This window comes from Tamandua tetradactyla, chromosome 1 (genome assembly GCF_023851605.1).
Source record: "Tamandua tetradactyla isolate mTamTet1 chromosome 1, mTamTet1.pri, whole genome shotgun sequence".
Taxonomy (NCBI): domain Eukaryota; kingdom Metazoa; phylum Chordata; class Mammalia; order Pilosa; family Myrmecophagidae; genus Tamandua; species Tamandua tetradactyla.
The window spans coordinates 17,161,048-17,186,140 of NC_135327.1; the positions used below are offsets into that span (position 1 = coordinate 17,161,048).

General features: G+C 38.0%; 1 protein-coding gene across 1 annotated transcript in view; it reads left to right on the forward strand.

Moving 5' to 3' along the window:
- The window catches only part of UQCC1 (ubiquinol-cytochrome c reductase complex assembly factor 1), a 148,867-nt gene that overhangs the window by 67,908 nt on the left and 55,866 nt on the right, over positions 1-25,093 (forward strand). Inside the window, exons 5-6 of the mRNA XM_077170409.1 lie at positions 12,773-12,845; positions 17,908-17,965. Coding sequence (XP_077026524.1) covers positions 12,773-12,845; positions 17,908-17,965 — 131 coding nt within the window. The remainder of the gene's footprint in view (positions 1-12,772; positions 12,846-17,907; positions 17,966-25,093) is intronic.

The window sequence follows — 25,093 nt, forward strand, 5'->3', positions numbered from 1 at the left end:
GTTCACATCAGTGGGACCATACAGTATTTGTCCTTTAGTTTTTGGCTGGATTCACTCAGCATAATATTCTCTAGGCCCATCCATGTTATTACATGGTTCATAAGTTTATCTTGTCTTAAAGCTGCATAATATTCCATCGTATGTATATACCACAGTTTGTTTAGCCACTCTTCTGTTGATGGAGATTTTGGCTGTTTCCATCTCTTTGCAATTGTAGATAATGCTGCTATAAACATTGGTGTGCAAATGTCCGTTTGTGTCTTTGCCCTTAAGTCCTTTGAGTAGATACCTAGCAATGGTATTGCTGGGTCGTATGGCAATTCTATATTCAGCTTTTTGAGGAACCGCCAAACTGCCTTCCACAGTGGTTGCACCCTTTGACATTCCCACCAACAGTGGATAAGTGTGCCTCTTTCTCCGCATCCTCTCCAGCACTTGTCATTTTCTGTTTTGTTGATAATGGCCATTCTGGTGGGTGTGAGATGATATCTCATTGTGGTTTTGATTTGCATTTCTCTAATGGCCAGGGACATTGAGCATCTCTTCATGTGCCTGTTGGCCATCCGTATTTCCTCTTCTGAGAGGTGTCTGTTCAAGTCTTTTTCCCATTTTGTAATTGGGTTGGCTGTCTTTTTGTTGTTGAGATGAACAATCTCTTTATAAATTCTGGATACTAGACCTTTATCTGATATATCATTTCCAAATATTGTCTCCCATTGTGAAGGCTGTCTTTCTACTTTCTTGATGAAGTTCTTTGATGCACAAAAGTGTTTAATTTTGAGGAGTTCCCATTTATTTATTTCCTTCTTCAGTGCTCTTGCTTTAGGTTTAAGGTCCATAAAACCGCCTCCAGTTGTAAGATCCATAAGATATCTCCCAACATTTTCCTCTAACTGTTTTATGGTCTTAGACCTAATGTTTAGATCTTTGATCCATTTTGAGTTAACTTTTGTATAGGGTGTGAGAGATGGGTCTTCTTTCATTCTTTTGCATATGGATATCCAGTTCTCTAGGCACCATTTATTGAAGAGACTGCTCTGTCCCAGGTGAGTTGGCTTGACTGCCTTATCAAAGATCAAATGTCCATAGATGAGAGGGTCTATATCTGAGCACTCTATTCGATTCCATTGGTCGATATATCTATCTTTATGCCAATACCATGCTGTTTTGACCACTGTGGCTTCATAATATGCCTTAAAGTCAGGCAGCGCGAGACCTCCAGCTTCGTTTTTTTTCCTCAAGATGTTTTTAGCAATTCGGGGCACCCTGCCCTTCCAGATAAATTTGCTTATTGGTTTTTCTATTTCTGAAAAATAAGTTGTTGGGATTTTGATTGGTATTGCATTGAATCTGTAAATCAATTTAGGTAGGATTGACATCTTAACTATATTTAGTCTTCCAATCCATGAACACGGTATGCCCTTCCATCTATTTAGGTCTTCTGTGATTTCTTTTAGCAGTTTTTTGTAGTTTTCTTTATATAGGTTTTTTGTCTCTTTAGTTAAATTTATTCCTAGGTATTTTATTCTTTTAGTTGCAATTGTAAATGGGATTCGTTTCTTGATTTCCCCCTCCGCTTGTTCATTACTAGTGTATAGAAATGCTACAGATTTTTGAATGTTGATCTTGTAACCTGCTACTTTGCTGTACTCATTTATTAGCTCTAGTAGTTTTGTTGTGGATTTTTCCGGGTTTTCGACGTATAGTATCATATCGTCTGCAAACAGTGATAGTTTTACTTCTTCCTTTCCAATTTTGATGCCTTGTATTTCTTTTTCTTGTCTAATTGCTCTGGCTAGAACCTCCAACACAATGTTGAATAATAGTGGTGATAGTGGACATCCTTGTCTTGTTCCTGATCTTAGGGGGAAAGTTTTCAATTTTTCCCCATTGAGGATGATATTAGCTGTGGGTTTTTCATATATTCCCTCTATCATTTTAAGGAAGTTCCCTTGTATTCCTATCTTTTGAAGTGTTTTCAACAGGAAAGGATGTTGAATCTTGTCGAATGCCTTCTCTGCATCAATTGAGATGATCATGTGATTTTTCTGCTTTGATTTGTTGATATGGTGTATTACATTAATTGATTTTCTTATGTTGAACCATCCTTGCATACCTGGGATGAATCCTACTTGGTCATGATGTATAATTCTTTTAATGTGTTGTTGGATACGATTTGCTAGAATTTTATTGAGAATTTTTGCATCTGTATTCATTAGAGAGATTGGTCTGTAGTTTTCTTTTTTTGTAATATCTTTGCCTGGTTTTGGTATGAGGGTGATGTTGGCTTCATAGAATGAATTAGGTAGTTTTCCCTCCACTTCGATTTTTTTGAAGAGTTTGAAGAGAATTGGTACTAATTCTTTCTGGAACGTTTGGTAGAATTCACATGTGAAGCCATCTGGTCCTGGACTTTTCTTTTTAGGAAGCTTTTGAATGACTAATTCAATTTCTTTACTTGTGATTGGTTTGTTGAGGTCATCTATGTCTTCTTGAGTCAAAGTTGGTTGTTCATGTCTTTCCAGGAACCCATCCATTTCCTCTAAATTGTTGTATTTATTTGCGTAAAGTTGTTCATAGTATCCTGTTATTACCTCCTTTATTTCTGTGAGGTCAGTAGTTATGTCTCCTCTTCCATTTCTGATCTTATTTATTTGCATCCTCTCTCTTCTTCTTTTTGTCAATCTTGCTAAGGGCCCATCAATCTTATTGATTTTCTCATAGACCCAACTTCTGGCCTTATTGATTTTCTCTATTGTTTTCATGTTTTCAATTTCATTTATTTGTGCTCTAATCTTTGTTATTTCTGTCCTTTTGCTTGCTTTGGGGTTAGCTTGCTGTTCTTTCTCCAGTTCTTCCAAATGGATAGTTAATTCCTGAATTTTTGCCTTTTCTTCTTTTCTGATATAGGCATTTAGAGCAATAAATTTCCCTCTTAGCACTGCCTTTGCTGCGTCCCATAAGTTTTGATATGTTGTGTTTTCATTTTCATTCGCCTCGAGGTATTTGCTAATTTCTCTTGCAATTTCTTCTTTGACCCAGTCGTTGTTTAGGAGTGTGTTGTTGAGCCTCCACGTATTTGTGAATTTTCTGGCACTCTGCCTATTATTGATTTCCAACATCATTCCTTTATGGTCCGAGAAAGTGTTGTGTAAGATTTCAATCTTTTTAAATTTGTTAAGACTTGCTTTGTGACCCAGCATATGGTCTATCTTTGAGAATGATCCATGAGCACTTGAGAAAAAGGTGTATCCTGCTGTTGTGGGATGTAATGTCCTATAAATGTCTATTAAGTCTAGTTCATTTATAGTAATATTCAGATTCTCTATTTCTTTGTTGATCTTCTGTCTAGATGTTCTGTCCCTTGATGAGAGTGGTGAGTTGAAGTCTCCAACTATTATGGTATATGAGTCTATTTCCCTTTTCAGTGTTTGCAGTATATTCCTCACGTATTTTGGGGCATTCTGATTCGGTGCGTAAATATTTATGATTGTTATGTCTTCTTGTTTAATTGTTCCTTTTATTAGTATATAGTGTCCTTCTTTGTCTCTTTTAACTGTTTTACATTTGAAGTCTAATTTGTTGGATATTAGTATAGCCACTCCTGCTCTTTTCTGGTTGTTATTTGCATGAAATATCTTTTCCCAACCTTTCACTTTCAACCTATGTTTATCTTTGGGTCTAAGATGTGTTTCCTGTAGACAGCATATAGAAGGATCCTGTTTTTTAATCCATTCTGCCAATCTATGTCTTTTGATTGGGGAATTCAGTCCATTGACATTTAGTGTTATTACTGTTTGGATAATATTTTCCTCTAACATTTTGCCTTTTGTATTATATATATCATATCTTATTTTCCTTCTTTCTACACTCTTTTCCATATCTCTCTCTTCTGTCTTGTTGTATCTGACTCCAGTGCTCCCTTTAGTATTTCTTGCAGAGCTGGTCTCTTGGTCACAAATTCTTTCAGTGACTTTTTGTCTGAGAATGTTTTAATTTCTCCCTCATTTTTGAAGGATAATTTTGCTGGATATAGGAGTCTTGGTTGGCAGTTTTTCTCTTTTAGTATTTTAAATATATCATCCCACTGTCTTCTAGCTTCCATGGTTTCTGCTGAGAAATCTACACAAAGTCTTATTGGGTTTCCCTTGTATGTAATGGATTGTTTTTCTCTTGCTGCTTTCAAGATCTTCTCTTTCTCTTTGACCTCTGACATTCTAACTAGTAAGTGTCTTGGAGAACGCCTATTTGGGTCTAATCTCTTTGGGGTGCGCTGCACTTCTTGGATCTGTAATTTTAGGTCTTTCATAAGAGTTGGGAAATTTTCAGTGATAATTTCTTCCATTAGTTTTTCTCCTCCTTTTCCCTTCTCTTCTCCTTCTGGGACACCCACAACACGTATATTTGTGCGGTTCATATTGTCCTTGAGTTCCCTGATACCCTGTTCAAATTTTTCCATTCTTTTCCCTATAGTTTCTGTTTCTTTTTGGAATTCAGATGTTCCATCCTCCAAATCACTAATTCTATCTTCTGTCTCTTTAAATCTATCCTTGTAGCTATCCATTATTTTTTCTATGTTTGCTACTTTATCCTTCACTTCCATAAGTTCTGCGATTTGTTTTTTCAGTTTTTCTATTTCTTCTTTATGTTCAGCCCATGTCCTCTTCATGTCCTCCCTCAATTTATTGATTTCGTTTTTGAAGAGGTTTTCCATTTCTGTTCGTATATTCAGCATTAGTTGTCTCAGCTCTTGTGTCTCATTTGAGCTATTGGTTTGTTCCTTTGACTGAGCCATATTCTCAATCTTTTGAGCGTGGACAGTTATCTTCTGCTGCTGGCGTCTGGGCATTTATTCAGATTTCTCTTGGTGTTGGACCCAGCAAGGTTGTAATATTTTTCTGTGAAATCTCTGGGTTCTGTTTTTCTTATCCTGCCCAGTAGGTGGCGCTCGTGGCACCCGTTTGTCTGCGGGTCCCACCAGTAAAAGGTGCTGTGGGGGGCGGGCCGCGGTGGCTCAGCGGGCAAAGTGCTTGCCTGCTATGCCGGAGGACCTCGGTTCGATTCCCGGCCCCAGCCCATGTAACAAAAACGGAGAAACAGAATACAATAAAACAAGAAAATGTTTAAAAATGTTTCCCTTTCTTCCTTCTTCCCTTCCTTCTATCCTTCCTTCCTTCTCTCTGTCTTTCCTTTAAAAAAAAAAAAAAAAAAAAAAAAAAAAAGGTGCTGTGGGACCTTAAACTTTGGAAAACTCTCGCCGTCCTGGGGGTTCGCTAGCCGAAGCAGCTTGAGCCGGCCCGGGGACCGAATGCAGGGAGGGTTGCTGGTCGCCGCAGCCAGGGAAAGAGCCCGTCCGAATTTCCTAGTCGGCCCTGGGCAACAAGCGTGGCGGGAGGGCGCCAGCGGCAGCGGCCCGCCCGAGAGAGTGCACGTTCCCCGGGAGTCACGGGTTTGGAAGGGGCCTCCCCCACCCGTCACCGTTCTCCGCGGCCTGGGGGTTTCTGATCCAATTCTCTCAGTTGGTCCGGGGGCTGCGCGTGGTGTGGGCGCCAGTCGCCTTGGTTTCAGGGGACCACCTCTCCAATTCTCCCAGCCGGCCCGGGAAGGGGGAAGGGAGTAACTCCGGCCGCTTGCCACCCCGCCCAGTAAGGCCCGCGCGCCTCGGCGATCTCACCCGAGCTGCTTCTCTCAGCCAGCCAGCTGTTCCAGGATGGGGTACGCTGTCTTTTTTATCTCTGTTGTGGCTTTGGGCGCTTTCTGTATCGTTTCTACTCCCCTAGTAGGTGTCCTGGAGAAGAAACTAAGATCCGCGCGTCTTACTAAGCCACCATCTTCCAGGAAGTCTCCTGCAATCAGTAATTCTTAACATCATCACATAGATGCATGATCACCGTTTCTTAGTACATTTGCATCGGGTTAGAAGAACTAGCAACTCAACAGAAAAAGATATAAAATGTTAATATAGAGAAAAAAATAAAACTAATAATAATAGTAAAAAAAAAACAAAAAACAAAAAACCTATAGCTCAGATGCAGCTTCATTTAGTGTTTTAACATGATTACTTTATAATTAGGTATTATTGTGCTGTCCATTTTTGAATTTTTGTATCTACTCCTGTTGCACATTCTGTATCCCTTCAGCTCCAAACACCCATTATCTTACCCTGTTTCTAACTCCTACTGGACTCTGTTACCAATGACATGTTCCAAGTATATTCTCGAATGTCGGTTCACATCAGTGGGACCATACAGTATTTGTCCTTTAGTTTTTGGCTAGACTCACTCAGCATAATGTTCTCTAGGTCCATCCATGTTATTACATGCTTCATAAGTTTATCCTGTCTTAAAGCTGCATAATATTCCATCGTGTGTATATACCACAGTTTGTTAAGCCACTCGTCTGTTGATGGACATTTTGGCTGTTTCCATCTCTTTGCAATTGTAAATAATGCTGCTATAAATATTTGTGTGCAAATGTCCGTTTGTGTCTTTGCCCTTAAGTCCTTTGAGTAGATACCCAGCAATGGTATTGCTGGGTCGTATGGCAATTCTATATTCAGCTTTTTGAGGAACCGCCAAACTGCCTTCCACAGTCGTTGCACCATTTGACATTCCCACCAACAGTGGATAAGTGTGTCTCTTTCTCCGCATCCTCTCCAGCACTTGTCATTTTCTGCTTTGTTGATAATGGCCATTCTGGTGGGTGTGAGATGATATCTCATTGTGGTTTTGATTTGCATTTCTCTAATGGCCAGGGACATTGAGCCTCTCTTCATGTGCCTTTGGCCATTTTTATTTCCTCTTCTGAGAGGTGTCTGTTCAAGTCTTTTTCCCATTTTGTAATTGGGTTGGCTGTCTTTTTGTTGTTATTGAGTTGAACAATCTCTTTATATATTCTGGATACTAGACCTTTATCTGATATGTCATTTCCAAATATTGTCTCCCATTGTGTAGGCTGTCTTTCTACTTTCTTGATGAAGTTCTTTGATGCACAAAAGTGTTTAATTTTGAGGAGTTCCCATTCATTTATTTCCTTCTTCAGTGCTCTTGCTTTAGGTTTAAGGTCCATAAAACCGCCTCCAATTGTAAGTTTCATAAGATATCTCCCTACATTTTCCTCTAACTGTTTTATGGTCTTAGACCTAATGTTTAGATCTTTGATCCATTTTGAGTTAACTTTTGTATAGGGTGTGAGATATGGGTCTTCTTTCATTCTTTTGCATATGGATATCCAGTTCTCTAGGCACCATTTATTGAAGAGACTGTTCTGTCCCAGGTGAGTTGACTTGACTGCCTTATCAAAAATGAAATGTCCATAGATGAGAGGATCTATATCTGAGCACTCTATTCGATTCCGTTGGTCGATATATCTATCTTTATGCCAATACCATGCTGTTTTGACCACTGTGGCTTCATAATATGCCTTAAAGTCAGGCAGCGTGAGACCTCCGCCTTCGTTTTTTTTCCTCAAGATGTTTTTTCGCAATTCGGGGCACCCTGCCCTTCCAGATAAATTTGCTTATTGGTTTTTCTATTTCTGAAAAATAAGTTGTTGGGATTTTGATTGGTATTGCATTGAATCTGTAAATCAATTTAGGTAGGATTGACATCTTAACTATATTTAGTCTTCCAATCCATGAACACCGTATGCCCTTCCATCTATTTAGGTCTTCTGTGATTTCTTTTAACAGTTTTTTGTAGTTTTCTTTATATAGGTTTTTTGTCTCTTTAGTTAAATTTATTCCTAGATATTTTATTCTTTTAGTTGCGATTGTAAATGGGATTCGTTTCTTGATTTCCCCCTCAGCTTGTTCATTACTAGTGTATAGAAATGCTACAGATTTTTGAATGTTGATCTTGTAACCTGCTACTTTGCTGTACTCATTTATTAGCTCTAGTAGTTTTGTTGTGGATTTTTCCGGGTTTTCGACGTATAGTATCATATCGTCTGCAAACAGTGATAGTTTTACTTCTTCCTTTCCAATTTTGATGCCTTGTATTTCTTTTTCTTGTCTAATTGCTCTGGCTAGAACCTCCAACACAATGTTGAATAATAGTGGTGATAGTGGACATCCTTGTCTTGTTCCTGATCTTAGGGGGAAAGTTTTCAATTTTTCCCCATTGAGGATGATATCAGCTGTGGGTTTTTCATATAGTCCCTCTATCATTTTAAGGAAGTTCCCTTGTATTCCTATCTTTTGAAGTGTTTTCAACAGGAAAGGATGTTGAATCTTGTCAAATGCCTTCTCTGCATCAGTTGAGATGATCATGTGATTTTTCTGCTTTGATTTGTTGATATGGTGTATTACATTAATTGATTTTCTTATGCTGAACCATCCTTGCATACCTGGGATGAATCCTACTTGGTCATGATGTATAATTCTTTTAATGTGTTGTTGGATTCGATTTGCTAGAATTTTGTTGAGGATTTTTGCATCTATATTCATTAGAGAGATTGGCTGTAGTTTTCTTTTTTTGTAATATCTTTGCCTGGTTTTGGTATGAGGGTGATGTTGGCTTCATAGAATGAATTAGGTAGTTTTCCCTCCACTTCGATTTTTTTGAAGAGTTTGAGGAGAGTTGGTACTAATTCTTTCTGGAATGTTTGATAGAATTCACATGTGAAGCCGTCTGGTCCTGGACTTTTCTTTTTAGGAATCTTCTGAATGGCTAATTCAATTTCTTTACTTGTGATTGGTTTGTTGAGGTCATCTATGTCTTCTTGAGTCAAAGTTGGTTGTTCATGTCTTTCCAGGAACCCGTCCATTTCCTCTAAATTGTTGTATTTATTAGCGTAAAGTTGTTCATAGTATCCTGTTATTACCTCCTTTATTTCTGTGAGGTCAGTAGTTATGTCTCCTCTTCCATTTCGGATCTTATTTATTTGCATCCTCTCTCTTCTTCTTTTTGTCAATCTTGCTAAGGGCCCATCAACCTTATTGATTTTCTCATAGAACCAACTTCTGGTCTTATTGATTTTCTCTATTGTTTTCATGTTTTCAATTTCATCTATTTCTGCTCTAATCTTTGTTATTTTTTTCCTTTTGCTTGGTTTGGGATTAGTTTGCTGTTCTTTCTCCAGTTCTTCCAAGTGGACAGTTAATTCCTGCATTTTTGCCTTTTCTTCTTTTCTGATATAGGCATTTAGGGCAATAAATTTCCCTCTTAGCACTGCCTTTGCTGCGTCCCATAAGTTTTGATATGTTGTGTTTTCATTTTCATTCGCCTCGAGGTATTTACTAATTTCTCTTGCAATTTCTTCTTTGACCCACTCGTTGTTTTAAGAGTGTGTTGTTGAGCCTCCACGTATTTGTGACTATCTGGCTCTCCACCTATTATTGATTTCCAACTTCATTCCTTTATGATCCGAGAAAGTGTTGTGTATGATTTCAATCTTTTTAAATTTGTTAAGACTTGCTTTGTGACCCAGCATATGGTCTATCTTTGAGAATGATCCATGAGTACTTGAGAAAAAGGTGTATCCTGCTGTTGTGGGATGTAATGTCCTTTAAATGTCTGTTAAGTCTAGCTCATTTATAGTAATATTCAGATTCTCTATTTCTTTATTGATCCTTTGTCTAGATGTTCTGTCCATTGATGAGAGTGGTGAATTGAAGTCTCCAACTATTATGGTATATTAGTCCATTTCCCTTTTCAGTGTTGGCAGTGTATTCCTCACGTATTTTGGGGCATTCTGGTTCAGTGCGTAAATATTTATGATTGTTATGTCTTCTTGTTGAATTGTTCCTTTTATTAGTATATAGTGTCCTTCTTTGTCTCTTTTAACTGTTTTACATTTGAATTCTAATTTGTTGGATATTAGTATAGCCACTCCTGCTCTTTTCTGGTTGTTATTTGCATGAAATATCTTTTCCCAACCTTTCACTTTCAGCCTATGTTTATCTTTGGGTCTAAGATGTGTTTCTTGTAGACAGCAAATAGAAGGATCCTGTTTTTTAATCCATTCTGCCAGTCTATGTCTTTTGATTGGGGAATTCAGTCCATTAACTTTTAGTGTTATTACTGTTTGGATAATATTTTCCTCTAACATTTTGCCTTTTGTATTATATATATCATATCTGACTTTCCTTCTTTCTACACTCTTCTCCATACCTCTCTCTTCTGTCTTTTCGTATCTGACTCTAGTGCTCCCTTTAGTATTTCTTGCAGAGCTGGTCTCTTGGTCACAAATTCTCTCAGTGACTTTTTGTCTGAGAATGTTTTAATTTCTCCCTCATTTTTGAAGGACAATTTTGCTGAATATAGGAGTTTTGGTTGACAGGTTTTCTCTTTTAGTAATTTAAGTATATCATCCCACTGTCTTCTAGCTTCCATGGTTTCTGCTGAGAAATCTACACATCGTCTTATTGGGTTTCCCTTGTATGTGATGGATTGTTTTTCTCTTGCTGCTTTCAAGATCCTCTCTTTCTCTTTGACTTCTGACAGTGTAACTAGTAAGTGTCTTGGAGAATGCCTATTAGGGTCTAATCTCTTTGGGTTGCGCTGCACTTCTTGGATCTGTAATTTCAGGTCTTTCATAAGAGTTGGGAAATTTTCAGTGACAATTTCTTCCATTAGTTTTTCTCCTCCTTTTCCCTTCTCTTCTCCTTCTGGGACACCCACAACACGTATATTTGTGCGGTTAATATTGTCCTTGAGTTCCCTGATACCCTGTTCAAATTTTTCCATTCTTTTCCCGATAGTTTCTGTTTCTTTTTGGAATTCAGATGTTCCATTGTCCCAATCACTAATTCTATCTTCTGTCTCTTCAAATCTATCATTGTAGGTATCCATTGTTTTTTCCATTTTTTCTACTTTATCCTTCACTTCCATAAGCTCTGTGATTTGTTTTTTCAGTTTTTCTATTTCTTCTTTTTGTTCAGCCCATGTCTTCTTCATGTCCTCCCTGAATTTATCGATTTGGTTTTTGAAGAGGTTTTCCATTTCTGTTCGTATATTCCGCATTAGTTTTCTCAGCTCCTGAATCTTATTTGAACTATTGGTTTGTTCCTTTCACTGAGCCATATTCTCAATCTTCTGAGCGTGGACCGTTATCTTCTGCTGGCGTCTGGGCATTTAGTCAGATTTCCCTGGGTGTTGGACCCAACAGGTTGAAAGTTTTTTCTGTGAATTCTCTGAGTTCTGCTTTTCTTATCCCGCCCAGTATGTGGCGTGTCTGCCTGCGGGTCGCACCAGCAAAAGATGTTGCGGCACTTTTAACTTTGGAAGACTCTCCCTGCTGGGGGCGTGGTGGAGATGGAGGAGAGGTTGTAGGCTGGTTTTAATGGCTTCAAATTGCCAAGCCCTGGGGTCTGAATTCCTTGAGGGAGGGATTCCACCTGAGTTGGGCTTCACCCCTCTCCTGGGGAAGACACAGGTGGGAGACAGCCCTGAAAGCAGCCTGTTTCTGCCTATGCCTGGGGCTGTTGCATCCCGAGAAGTCCCGCTTCTGAATCCAGCGGCTCCCAAGTCTCCGTAGAGACACAGCCACTAAAGCCTCCGTTTCCTCCCCTTTCCTCTTTTTCCGTGAGCCCAATGAGCAACCTCTGCCTTGACTAGGTTTAGAGTCTTCTTCCTTTTCCTCTGGGAAGCTGCCTGTGGGGGAGGGGTTCTGGGCACTGGCCCCTGCGACGTGTGGAACTCACGGTTTGGGGGAGGCTTGCAGCCAGTCCAGCTGGTCCAGACTGGGGTACGCTGTGTGTCTGGTCACTGACGTGGCTCCGGGAGCTGTTCTGTACTGTTTCTGGTTATTTAGTAGTTGTTGTGGAGGACGAACTAAAACGCGCACATTGCTAAGCCTCCATCTTGGCCCCTCCCTCTCCTTCATTCCTTTTTAAGTCTGAATAACATTCTATTGTATGCGTATAATATCACATTTTATCCACTCATCTCTTTATATACACTTGGGTTATTTCTACCTTTTTATTATCCTTTTATTGATATACTAGTTCATTTAGTTGTATATTTAATAAAATGTCTTGAAAGTACTTAGAAATACATTTAATATCTGTTTCCTCAGCTTGAACTGGTCTTCATACCTGCAGTTCAAGTTTTAAAAGATGTTATTTTTAAAGTTTATTTTTATTAAGGCATAATTTACATGCAGTAAATATATAAACCTTACTCATACTGCTCCAGTAAATAAAATAATACCTCAGATCAAGATTCTAAGAGAAATCTTAGTGCTTTGGGGTATAATTGAAGGATGATCCTTCTATATATTTTATATTCATTAAAAAACATTATTTATATACGCAGTCTTCTGTTAATCAACAAACTATAAAGCTAGCAGGAATATAGGAAACATTTCTATGTTTCCTTCAAAAAAGACTTACAGAGTAGATAGTAGTATTTTTGAGGAAAGTTTAAAACATTGCGAGATTTTTGTTTCTGTTTGTTTTTGGTCAGAAGACTATGTAATCTTTTAATATACAGCATTTCAGAATATAAACAGGCTTTATGTAGACGATGCTTAATAGAGGGTTAGAGTCTCAAATGTGATAAACAGAGGTTTGAATTAAAGGAGAGATTTAAATATTGGAAGAACCTTTTTGACATTTGCATGCTAAAATTTGAATATTGCACGAATACTATATGAATGAGTGGCTAGTTTAAGAAAACATACCTATGTTGATTTAGTATTAAATTGCCTAGAGAATGGTTCAAACACTTGCTTCTAGTTGAAGAAATAAAAGTTTTTGTGCCTGATATCTAATGACACCTGAATATCCATTTGGTTCTGTCTTGAGTTTGGTTTTATTCTCTCTTTCTAGAAGATTAAGATTGCTGCCCTGCGCATGTATACTAGCTGTGTGGAGAAAACTGACTTCGAGGAATTCTTTCTAAGTAAGTTATTGCTTGATGGTTGTTAGAAAGGAAAGTTATTCTACTTTTCATTTTTGTAATTGGATCTTAATAGGATAGAATTTTTTAAGTCACCAGTGAAGTATTTTTTCCTGTACAAAGTATATAATTCAAGGTCTCTACTTTTCCTTTTTAATAGAATAAACAAATACCAAAATAACTCTATAAATAAAACATTTTAGCAAGTTTGAAAATTATTAAAAATTTGTTTAGTACTTTAACTCTATCATCACACTCGTCTGCATGAATGCATCTTGGCATCTTTTCACATGGGAGTACTCCTAGTAAATATATCCTGTTTTACATTCTGTATGTTTTCCTTTGCATTTTTTGACTTAGCACTTTGACATGAACTTTTTGCCAATAACTCCTCTTATTTCTATTTTTTAAATTGTTTTAGTTAATGCTTGAATAAGTCTCATGATTTTTCTTTAAATTTGCAAGATTAATGGGTCAAAGGGCATATAAAATTTAGTTGTTTATACTCTGTTGATAAATTGTTTTCCAAAAGGGTTTTCCCAGTGTAGACTACCACTAGCAGTTGATTATATTAATATAGAATTCATTTTAATGCTGAAACCTCTTTTAATTTTTAACAAATTCATTAAAGCAGGTACTTGTAAAGATCAAGCAAGTTTAAGCCATTTCTAATTCCACAGATTTGGGAATGTATGCAGTACAGTTCTGTTGTAATAGCTATTAATCTTCAAAGCAGCAAACACCTGCCTGTATATACACTGGATACTTTTCTATAGCAATAATTATTTGTATGTAATTACATCATCAACATTGAACAATGCTAGATGCAGTTTGACTGATAACAATTTTGGTTGGTTTAACCAAATACAAGTTGTTTTATTTCTTTTACTACTTCAGCAGGTTGAAATTAGAAACTTAAAATACCATACTTGTAATCCTAATTGAGTGTCCACTTTCCATTTTTAAATTTCATAGCCAAGAAAGAAAATTTTCCTGCTCCTTTGTTAACCTCCAACAATTTCCCAATTTAGGAGAAATTAGTTCAAAAAGAAAAAATATTCCTTCTTTACCTGATGAAGAAATGATTAATATTAAATGCTGTGTTTTTCTTCAGTGATTTCTTGAATTCATGAGCTTAAGTATTTTTAATCATGTCTTTTAAAGTGTCATCAGACATCTTTTTTAACAGTTGATTCAAAAAATAACTCAAATATTTAATAGTTATTATTTCAAAAAGCTGTTTACTGACTATCTTTATCTTAGCCAATTCCTTGTTTTTGTGAAGGTTCTTTAGTTAATATTAACATTATAGTATTGAATAGTAAGACTAATATTAAGTATTTAAGTTAATATATCATGCTTCATTTATAGCCTATTATAATATGTTATGATTGTTTACTAATAGCTCATATTTACATAGTATACTTTTACATTTTTCTCATTTAGGAGTTACAAAGCCTTATGGAATAGAAAGGGCTTATATTATTTTGTTTTGTGTTCAAAAACAGTTGAGACTTAAAGAGGCTAAATGACTTGCCCAAGGTTGCATAACCAAGTCTCAAACCTGTGACATCTGGCTTAAAATCTGGGGATTTTGACATATTACTTGTGAATAAATGTGAAAACCTACTCAGTAACTGCAAACTAGAAATTGTCATCACCTTAATATTTTTGTATTTTGTTATATTTTATATAAGATCTACCTCTATGAGATATTCTATTAGTATTTTAAACTTATGTTTATATATACTTGAGCATGTCCATTTTAATGAGCTTTATTCTGGTTTTGCCTTTCGAAATAGTTATCTAGGAAGACAGTAAATTTTGCAGTGGTACCACTCTTACCTCAGATTTTCTGAGACTTACTTTGAGAATTGCCGTTTAAGACCTGTAGCACATTTATTTGCATTATGCTGCATTGTGGCTTTAAAATCAAACCAAGTGGTTCCGAACTGTGGCTAGTGACTGTGAAAGGAGTCAGTCTGAAAAGTACCTTTAGAGGTATAAAATGAAGAATATCTATAAAATAATGAGACTGACTTCCATGCAGCTTAGCTTGGCTTCTAAAGAGGAGGCCAGACAGGTTTGGGGTTTGGGTTTTGACACATATATGTATCTGTCAGAAAGCCTGTAACTCTTTGTCAGAGCCAAAGTATTCAATGGTCTGGAACCCAGAAACCTAGGTATTGGGGATTCTGACTGGTAAGATATCTCAGCAACCCACTTTTTAGTGTCCACAATGTTTTTTTGGCACAAATGAGCATGCTCTCTGTGAGCATGCAGTGGTTTGCTAACTGGTCTTTTGGAAATAAATTTTGCTGTGAAGAGCAGTTTGGAGCAGAGGTACCAAACAGTAAAACTTGTGTTTAATTATCCACTGTTTTCTATAGACTTCTTTGCTTTTAGCCCTTAATAGACAGTTATCTTGGAGAGGAGCCTCCTTAATTAATAAGTTCTGAGTCTGTGGTAGTAAATGGTGTTTGTCACTTAATTGATACAGTCTTAAATACATAGTGAGTTTTTAAAAAAATAATTTAAACCCTAGCGTCTAAATATTTCACTAAAAACTACAATGGCTAATATTTTTAAGTTAACAATTAAATACTAACTATTGTACTAAACATTCTACAGCCCTTATCTCATTTAATCCTCTGAAAACCCCTCTAAGGTAGATTCTTGTTATCCTAGTTTAAAGAGGAGAAAACTGAGGAACTGGAACGTTAATAACTTGACCCAGAGTCATATAGGGTATAAGAAGGAGAGTCCAAGTTTTGAATCAGGCAGTCTATCCGTACAGCCTGCATTATGAACAGCTAAGTTAGTACTGCCTCCCAAATAACAATAATGGATTATTTAATTTAATCCAACTTGGTGTCAAGAAAGTGGCTAGCCTTAGAAAACGGGCACTGAGTGTTCATTGGAACAAGAATGTGATCATGGTAAAAAATCTGTATAGCAGGTTTTAACTTTGAAGTGTTTAAACGTATTTCATTGATCTAAATAATTGGCTGTATTTTTGTGTTGATCATGGTCAACGTTCAGTGGTCTTGTTTTTAGGGGTTTACTCTTTGGGTTTCTGTTCTGAACCCAATGAGTATAGGTACTTAATCATATGCTAGTTATTTTCCCATCCTCAGCCCTGAGCTGACCCTTAAAAGGGAAAACTGTGACCCAAGTCCAGCTGCTGGCCTCCCCGTCTGTGCTTTCCAGCCCAAGAACTGATTCCCTTTCTGAGAAAATTGGAAAGGCTCCTGGAGGCTGCAGAGAAGCTTTGATGTAGAGGTAGCAATTGAACAGATTGTCCTTTAGAAGTGGCCAAATTTCATTTTCCAGATTGAAAGACAGACTTCCAAGAAAACTTTTCTTTTTAATGTTTTGTTCAAGCATCCAAAACAGACTGAACTTCATTATCCAAGCTTAAGAGTTTCTTATGGCTATTCTCGTTCTAGGTGGAGGGTAGCTGGCCCACTCTCAGATGGCATGTGTCTTAATAGCTGTATGGCTGGCCAGGCCAGTCTTCACCTCCCTCCTGCTGGGTTCTGAGAGGAAGTCCACTTGACAGCTGCTGGGCACCACCCAGTGAGCTCGCCAAAGTATTTTGGTGTCACTTTGTGACAGATCTGGATTCAAACCCCAGCTTTGCCACTAGGTTTATTAATATTGTGGCCACAGGCAAGTTACTTAACCTTTTTCAGCCTGTTTCCTCATCTCTAAAAGGAGAATTATAGTGCCTTCTTCCAGGGTTAAAGTGAGGGTGAAGTGAGGTAATTAGTGTGAGAAGCAGTGGAGTATGGGCCCATAGTATTAGTTTTTGATTTTCATATTAGAGTGGCAAGTAAGAATATAGTTTCCAGAATCAGGCAGATCTGTGTTTGATACCACCTATCTCATTTCATAGCTCTGTGACCTTAGGCAATTGTCTTGATCTAAAAGTCAGTTTTTTTACCTGTAAAATGAAGGCTAATATCATACTCGCCCCATAGGGTTATTGGGAAAATTCATTGAACTAATATATGTAAAGCACCTATGACAATGACCGGTACATGATAAACTCACAATTAATTACAGCTCTTTATGATTCTAGGTTCTGTTAATATACCTTGCAAGGGTTCTGTCCTGTATTTTAGTTCCTAGTGTCCCCTATTCATCATCATTTAGTATATTGCATGCTTCGTCGATTGCCAAAAGGCAGAAGATATCACTTCTTTCCTGAGTAATTGTTCCTAAGAACAGATTCACATTAAGGGCCCACATTTCCCACTGATTATCTTTTTTCTTTATCCTCTTGTTTCTGCTTTTCTCTCTGTCATGTAACAAGGACACATTCATTGGGGGTGGGGTTATCCAACCAGTGGCCTTTCCTAAAGGTCTCTTTAGGAGGCTTAGATGTCTGAACAGTGACTCAATTTGTGGGATCTGAAACCAAGAAGCTCTCTCCAGTTTTGTTATTCCTGGGGTGATGAAAGGCCTTCTTTCATTCCATATGGCCTGCTTTCCTATTCAGCCCTTGCTCTTTAGAGCCCCACTTCTTTTTCCTGGTCATTTCCTTTGGGTAAATCATTCAGCACACCCATCTCCATAGTATATTGGGTCACCTAGAAGAAAAGAGGAAAAGTAGACTAAAGAACTTAAACTTCTCAGATGTGTCTGAGTGGGAAAAGCTTATATTTAAACGGGGCAGGCAAGGTGGTATCTGCGTAGCTTTTCAGAAGATTTCAGGACCAGTAAGGGAAAATATCATAGAATCACATAGGAGCTAGAAGGAACAATAGAGGTCATCTAGATCACATTATACAAGTAAGGCTCAGAGACAACTGGTTTGTCCAAGGTCACACAGCGAGGCAGTAACAGGGCTATAACTAGAAGGCTGGTTGACTGCATTCAATATTCTTTTCAACCCATGATCTTGCTCTGTGGGTCCATTGTCCCTCTTTGTAATAGCATAATTAGAGAGCACTGTAACCAACATATATTTTAGTTGAACAAATTCCTACCAATATTTAAAATAAAGTCAATATGCTTCCTCTAAATGCTCATGTATTTATAGTTTACTTTTATTTTCTAGGGTGTCAGATGCCTGATACATTCAATTCATGGTTTCTTATAACTCTACTTCATGTTTGGTAAGTGAACAATTTAAGTGAAGTCACCAAATGTATTTTTTTCTCTTAATACTGTAGACTTGTAAGGTATAGCCTTTAACAGGGCTGATAATATGGAATGGCAGTTGTTCAGGCATTAAAATGTTCCTTTTCATTTTGATAAATGGTGTCTTGAAGCACATTTTTATTAAAAGTCAAAGCATAGGCCCAGGGGGAAACTAATATTTGTAGCATTTTTTTCAGAGACCATCTAACCCAATGAACAATGCTATCAGTATCTCTAAAAGACTCCATGAGTTTAGATGGAAAGTTCTGTCCCTTGACTGTTTTAGGAAAGTTCACTTTTACGTAAAAGTGGTTTAAATTGTGAGAATCCATGGTCATTTTCATTGCTGGTTTTCTGAAATCTATAACAAATTATAGCACTGACATTTACACTTGTACCTCTAAAATGTGCATACAGGTTAGATTCATGCCAGGGTTGTTGCATGTAAAAATATTTAACACCTTACACAGTATATTTTTTCTTCAGCTGAGAAATAAGTAGCCAAAAAAAATCAATTTTTCATCTAATGTTACTCATTATTAAAGGTCAGAAGGATATAGGAGGGACATTGAAGTGGGGGGCTGGGGAATGTATTTATTGAATTGCCAGATCTTGGGAAAGTAAATTCTGGAGAACTAAGTTTACTATTTTGACCATATGAGTATCTGAGGAACGTGGGGAATGGCTGCCCTGTCAAAAGGACCCTTGTTTGAGCCTGCCTTCAGCTGAGCCTTTGCATCACAAGAGTGACTACTATATAAAGACTTTTTGGTTTTTATCACCTCTGAAATGTTTCTTCTTCTGAACTCACATTCTCACTGAGTTTGGCTAAAGGGCCTAAGATGGCAGTTTATTTTATGTTATTTTTTTCTAAGCTAGCATATTGAGTACATAGTATGTCATGGGTACTTTGCTGGTAGCTGAGATTAGTTTTCAAGAAATCATCGTCTAGTGAGTGAAATAAGTTAAATAAAATATTTATAAATTGAAATGGCTAAGTTCTATAATACATGTAAATAATACTTAAGGGATCACAAAGGAGCTGCAACTGTCAAAACCCTTACTACTTCTATGTATTAGTTCTTTGAAATGAGCTGTGTGTTTTAGTCAGGTAGTTGATAATGCAAACTACCATCCTTCTGTCCTGAGAAGATTAGGGAGAGGGCTCAGGGAGGGAAGCTAGATATACTGAGAGGAAAACTACTTTTTCAAGAGAGGAGGATTGCAGAGGTGGCGCTGTCGAATGTCTCACTGGAAAGGTGGGAGGGTTGAGGGGAGGTTAGGCTGTCCCAGAGGAGTTCAAAGATAATATTCAGAGCCTGTATGAAAGACTCTTTTTTGCCCATATAGTTAGAGGTATCAGACTGTGAGAGGGAGTGGGTAGCAAAATAAAATATATAATCCCTGTGACCACATCCCAAGGTCAATACCTGACTAATAGCAAGCCGAATAAGTCTTGAAAATACTTATAGTTCTTAAAGTTGGCCACCATTTCCAAACTGTGCTTCCTGAGTCATCCTTGCTGAGGTTGGTTTAATTTCTTAGAGGCATGGGTATTACCATCACCAGTGTAAATAAGGGGAGCAAGCCTGTATGCTTAAATCTACTCTTTCCCCTTCCCTTATTTCTGATGATCTCCAGGCTTAGGTGAAATAAATCAGTAACTTTTCAGTTTGAGTCAGCAAACTCTTATTGAGGCCCTATTGTGTGTTAAGGATTGTGGGGAATTTGAGAGAATAATATGACCCTGTCTGTACCTTCAAGAAACATAAACTTGGTGGGAAAGCAGACATAAAGTGCAATTAGCTATAATGGATGACAGAAGGAAAGGAGTGCTTTGCCCAAAGCACAAGCAGATACTGTGCAAGCACAAAGAGGTGTGACTAAATCTAAACTGTGGTGGGGAGGGGGATGTTGGATAAAGGGTGGCTCTGGGGTAGAGGTGACATTCAAGGTGCACTGTGAAGATGAATAGAATTTCTGTTAGAGGAAGGACAGTTTAGGCTGAGGAAACAGCAGGAACAAAAGACAAAATATGTGCAGAAACATGGGGTGTTTAAGGGCAGCCAGTTGTATCTGAGTCAAGTTTGCAGAAGAACGTAGGGAGAAGGGTCACCAGAAAATTAGTTTGGAATCCATTCGTGCTGTGATCCTCCAAGAAGAGCTGAGGAACACTCTCCTCCAAGAGTTAGAGGACCTTAGGAGGAGTAATGGCTTCACCCCAAGTCAGTGGATAAGGATGTTCTTCTAACCCTGTTCTTTTAACCTGATGGTCCAGGAGGGTAACTGAGGGATAGTCAAATCAATATTTTAGAACTCAATGACCTTGCTGTAAAGCCAGAGAGATTGAAATACTTCTTGTAGGTAGTGGTGTGAGTGAGATACTGGGAGACATAGAACACAGTCGTAAAAGCAAAAACTACCCCTTCCCCTCAAAAAAGAAGTAGGTTTTTTACCTAATAAACAAAAACACCCCAGTGGTGGGCTTTCCAGAAAGCTTGCTTGGGTTCCCAAGGGTGTTGGGTCCTTCTTGGCTCTTAGAATAGAGACAGGATTTCTCACATCCTGTTAGTTCTCTGGAGGAAGTGTTGACGTTTCCCTTATCCTGTCTTCTTTCTCTATTTTCAAAGTTTTTCTGTTGATTGGGGTTTAGGACTGTTTAAATATATTACCTGGGACCCCTGCAGTTCTTAGAGGGCCTTATCAGTTGTGTATTCATGTGAACTTGCTGCTGCAATGACTGTGTGTCCTTTGTCTTTGCTGACAAGATTAACATTGACTGTGGCTGCTGAAAAATGCTGAGAAAGGTAGCTGTCTGGGCTATCCAGCATCCCTACGTGGACTTGATAAAATCAGGCCTCCTCCTTTCTTCTCTGTCTTCATCAGTGGCCTGGTCATCCCTTCAGGTGCCCATACCAGAAACCTGGGGGTCATCCTTGACTTTTCCCTTACCTCCTACATCTGGTCAGTCACCAGTCTGGACTGACTCATTGTTTCTTCAACTTTTTTGACATGAGCCTTAGTAACAAATGCTTTTACTTTTTGACCCAGTACACACACATATATCTGGTACAGAACTTTTATAAGACTTGTCCTTACAATGTCAGATAATCTCTATTTTCTATTCCATTTAAAAGAATTTTAAACAAACACTCCTGATGCCATCCACTAAATTGATTTCACTGGTCTTTCACCTCCATCCTCTCCCTCCACATTCCATTTGTCTTCTCAACGCAAATTGGATCATACACACACAAAAAACTACTCCTATCTTCATAATATTCTCCATTGCTTTCAGGATATAATTCAAGTTTCCTAAGCATGTCGTTCATATCCCACAAAGTATGACCCCATCCTACTTTTACTAGTCTCATCTTTTGCCTTTCCGAATTCCGATATCACCACTATCCCCTCCTCTATAAGAAAAAGAAAATCTGAATATGGCAGGCAATGGTGGCTCAGTGGCAGAGTTCTCACCTGCTATGCTGGAGACCCAGGCTTGGTTCCCTGTGCCTGCCCATAAAAAAAAAAAAAAAAAAAAAAAGCCTCAATATACATTTTTGAAAAAAAAATAAAGAAAATCTGTATAGAAGAAATACCAAGTTTTTCTTCTGCACAAAGTTTCTTCTGCCTAGAAGGCCCTCCCCTTGCCTCCTCACCTAATAAACTATTTTTCCTTCATTATCCAACTCAGATATGATCTGTTTGAAGCCTTCCCTTCCCTCTGAAAGCAGAGTTAGTTCCTCTTCTGTGTTCTCTTTGAATTTTGCACACCTCTTTTATAGTACTCATCACATAATGTTTTTATGTTTTGTTGTATATGTATCAGTCTTCCTTATAGATGTTGAAATTATTGAAAGGAAGAATTGTTTTCACAATGTCTTTCCCCTGAGTCCCATGTCTTATTCTTAGTTTAGATAAATAAATATTTTAAAAATAAATAATGACTTCAGATCTGACTTGGTTTCCATGGCACTTGGGCCCCGTGGGCTTCTGCCGGTTGATCAGAAAAGAGAGGCAAAGCTCTATTTATACTTAAGCTTCCTTGGGGTGGCAAGATTTATATAGTTGAACTTTTTGTTGGCATTTTAAATGTTAATGGATTTGTAGAAATTCCATTTTAAAATTGATCATGGAGCACTGATCAGATGCTTCTAGATGCAGAAATTAGTTTTAGAAAGTGGAATGGAACAAAGAAAATTAAAATATCCTTGAAATGTAGCTGGGGTAGGAAGGAGTAAAATGTGGTTTGTATTTAAAAAATTGATTTTTAAATCAGGTTTATCATAAATATAATAACTACTAAATGCTTTACATATATTATCTTTTGCTTATTTACACATATTATCTCACAAATTCTCACAACTACTTTATCCCCATTTTAGATATGAGGTATCAGAGGTTAGAGAAGTCAGAGAACTTGCTTAAAGAACTAGTTAGTAAATGGAGGAGAGTAAATTCAAGTACATGTCTGGCTAACTCAAAGTATTAAGTTGCTTTCCTCATTAGTAATATAAAACAACTAAAGTAATTAATAAAATGTCATATTAATTAATACTGTTTATCAAGTAAGTACCTGCTTGCTCTTAAATATAAATCCATACATTTATGGCATATATCCGCTAAATGAACCTTCTGTGTGCACTGTACAGATTTGATCCCTGCCTTCATAGGGCTTAGAGTTGTAAAGAGAGCTGTTAAATAAATTATTAATAAAATACTATTGTGTCCTGGGCGGGCCACTGTGGCTCAGCAGGCAGAGTCCTCACCTGCCATGCCAGAGACCCAGGTTCAATTCCTGGTACCTGACCATCCAAAAAAAAAAAAAGAGAATAACAATTATGTCGTAAAGAACACCTTGGGCAATATATAAGATTCTGCAAAAGTTCCATGCACTAGGTTAACTTTCAAGAAACCTACAACCTGCAGATCTGTCCCTGAACCAGACAAGTCCTGAAACCTAGAGGGCCCAGTCTCCCCAGAACATCAACTAGTTCCTTCTCCCTACCCCATGTTATTGACAGCCCCTTCCAACATGAAAAAATTAGAATGGCCATAGCCCAAGTACCCCTAAAGAGTGGGATAGAAAGATCAAAGTTGATGGTGGAGTTACACAGATAAGGTAGGGTTTAACAAATGACTATAATTGCTGAATCATTAAATTGATATTTCTTTTTGTTTCCAGTATCTTGGAGCAATTAGAATTAAAAATCTGAAATTGTGGAATTGTAACCCATACCAAACTCTGAAATCTGTTCCGCAATTAGTTGTTGTGTTGTGCTTTGAAATTAATTGCTTTTTTGTATATATGTTATTTTTCACAAAAAAGAAAAAAAAGTCGATTGTGATGATTTCCTTCTGGTCTCCTGTATTCTGGAGCAGCTAGTAGGAGAAATCTGAGAGGATCGTATGGTAGCCCATGACAAACTGGATCTGTCCTGTAACTACTTGTTGAAGAGTTCTTTGAAAACTATTGCTTTTTCTTTCTTTGCTTTGTATATATGTTATATTATACAATTTAAAAAGTTAAAAAAAATACAGTTATGGTAGGTGCCATGAGAAGAAATGATAGGGCCTTATTAGAGAGTTTATCAGGGAGGGCTTCACTGAAGCAGTGACATTTAAACTGATACCTGAAAGATGAGTAGAAGTTAGCAAATCAGAGTGGATGAAAAAAAATCATTCTAGGCAGAGAGTGCTGATGGTTTTCAAGATTTTTACCAGCAGAACCCTTTGTAAAAGCAAAATCTCAGCACAATATAGAAATCAAATGAAAGGATTTCCATTTTGGTTGAAGGAGGTGGGAATGACCTGCTCACTTCATGTCCTCATATTGGTGTCTACTGAAAAGGTACTCAAGTATAAGCTCAGAACAGTTTAAAAACTAAAGATCTAATGCAATCCCCTCATTTTACAAATGGGGAGACAGTTTAGCAGTTTTAAGGGGTTTGTCACAGGCCATGAAAACAGTGATGGAGAATTATTCACATCCAAGAGCTAACTATGTGAATTACTCGTTCTGTAGCACCATACTTCCTGACCATTGTGCCGTTTTGGTGGCAGGAGGGCATGGAGATCTCTTTCCCTGAATATCTATAACATAGCATTACTCACCACCAACTCCGTGGTGGGCACTGTGTTTCTTGGAGCTCACCATCTGTGTTCCGAAAGAGACAAGTAAATCTGAAAATATTAGGGTGACAAATGCTGTGTTAAGCAGACATTGGATTTTATGGAGGCATAGGGGAAGGGTGCCTGCCTGTGGTGAGTCAAGGAGAGCAGTGTCATTGGCCTTCTCGGGTCTAGAACCAGAGGACATGGAGTTGGGGAGCTATTAGGAGGGGGAAAATTGATTGTAAACTACTTTTTTAAAAGTTTTGAGTGAGAGAGGAATATGAAAAGATGATCACTAAAGGGAGAAACAGGACGGAGGGGAAGCATTCTTTTGTTATTTGTTTTGTTTTTATTTTAAGATGGGGAAACACTGGAACTTGTTTATAAGCTGAGGGGAAGAAGCCCTGGGAAAGAAGAGAGAGAGAGGTGTGGGGGTGGGAAGGGTTGGCAAATAGACTGGTTCCAGTCTCAGTCTAGCCAGAGGACTGCCCTGGCAGGCTTTTGCAAGAGGGTTCTTTAAAACCACCACAGCAGTTTTGATGTAGCCGTAGGGCATTCAGGCTCACACAGGATTCCAGCAGCTCCAGACCTGCTATATATGGTGAACCCTGGGTGTGTGCACATCTTTTCTCTCCCTCCCCCAGCTATAGTCAGCTCTGTTCAGGCACCTACCCATGCAGCTTATTTTTACCCAAACCGAAGTATGTAGCATCATTTTGATCAAATTGCATAACCTCAGAGCACTAGTATCTGTTACCCAGGAGCTTGTCCATTATTGTGAATCTGACAGCAGGCTCCAGGCCAGGACCTGCTTTTAAAGAGGCTTACTGTCTGCTGAGATGGCTTCAGAAAGTATCTCCCCTCACTTGTCTGTTTGCCCATAGGCTGTCTTTCCTGTGACCCTTGTGCTTGCCTCAGAAGGATTAGTCTCCATGGGACGGGAGTTTGGGAAACCAGGTGGAGATAGCCGTGTACATACCCGCAGGAAA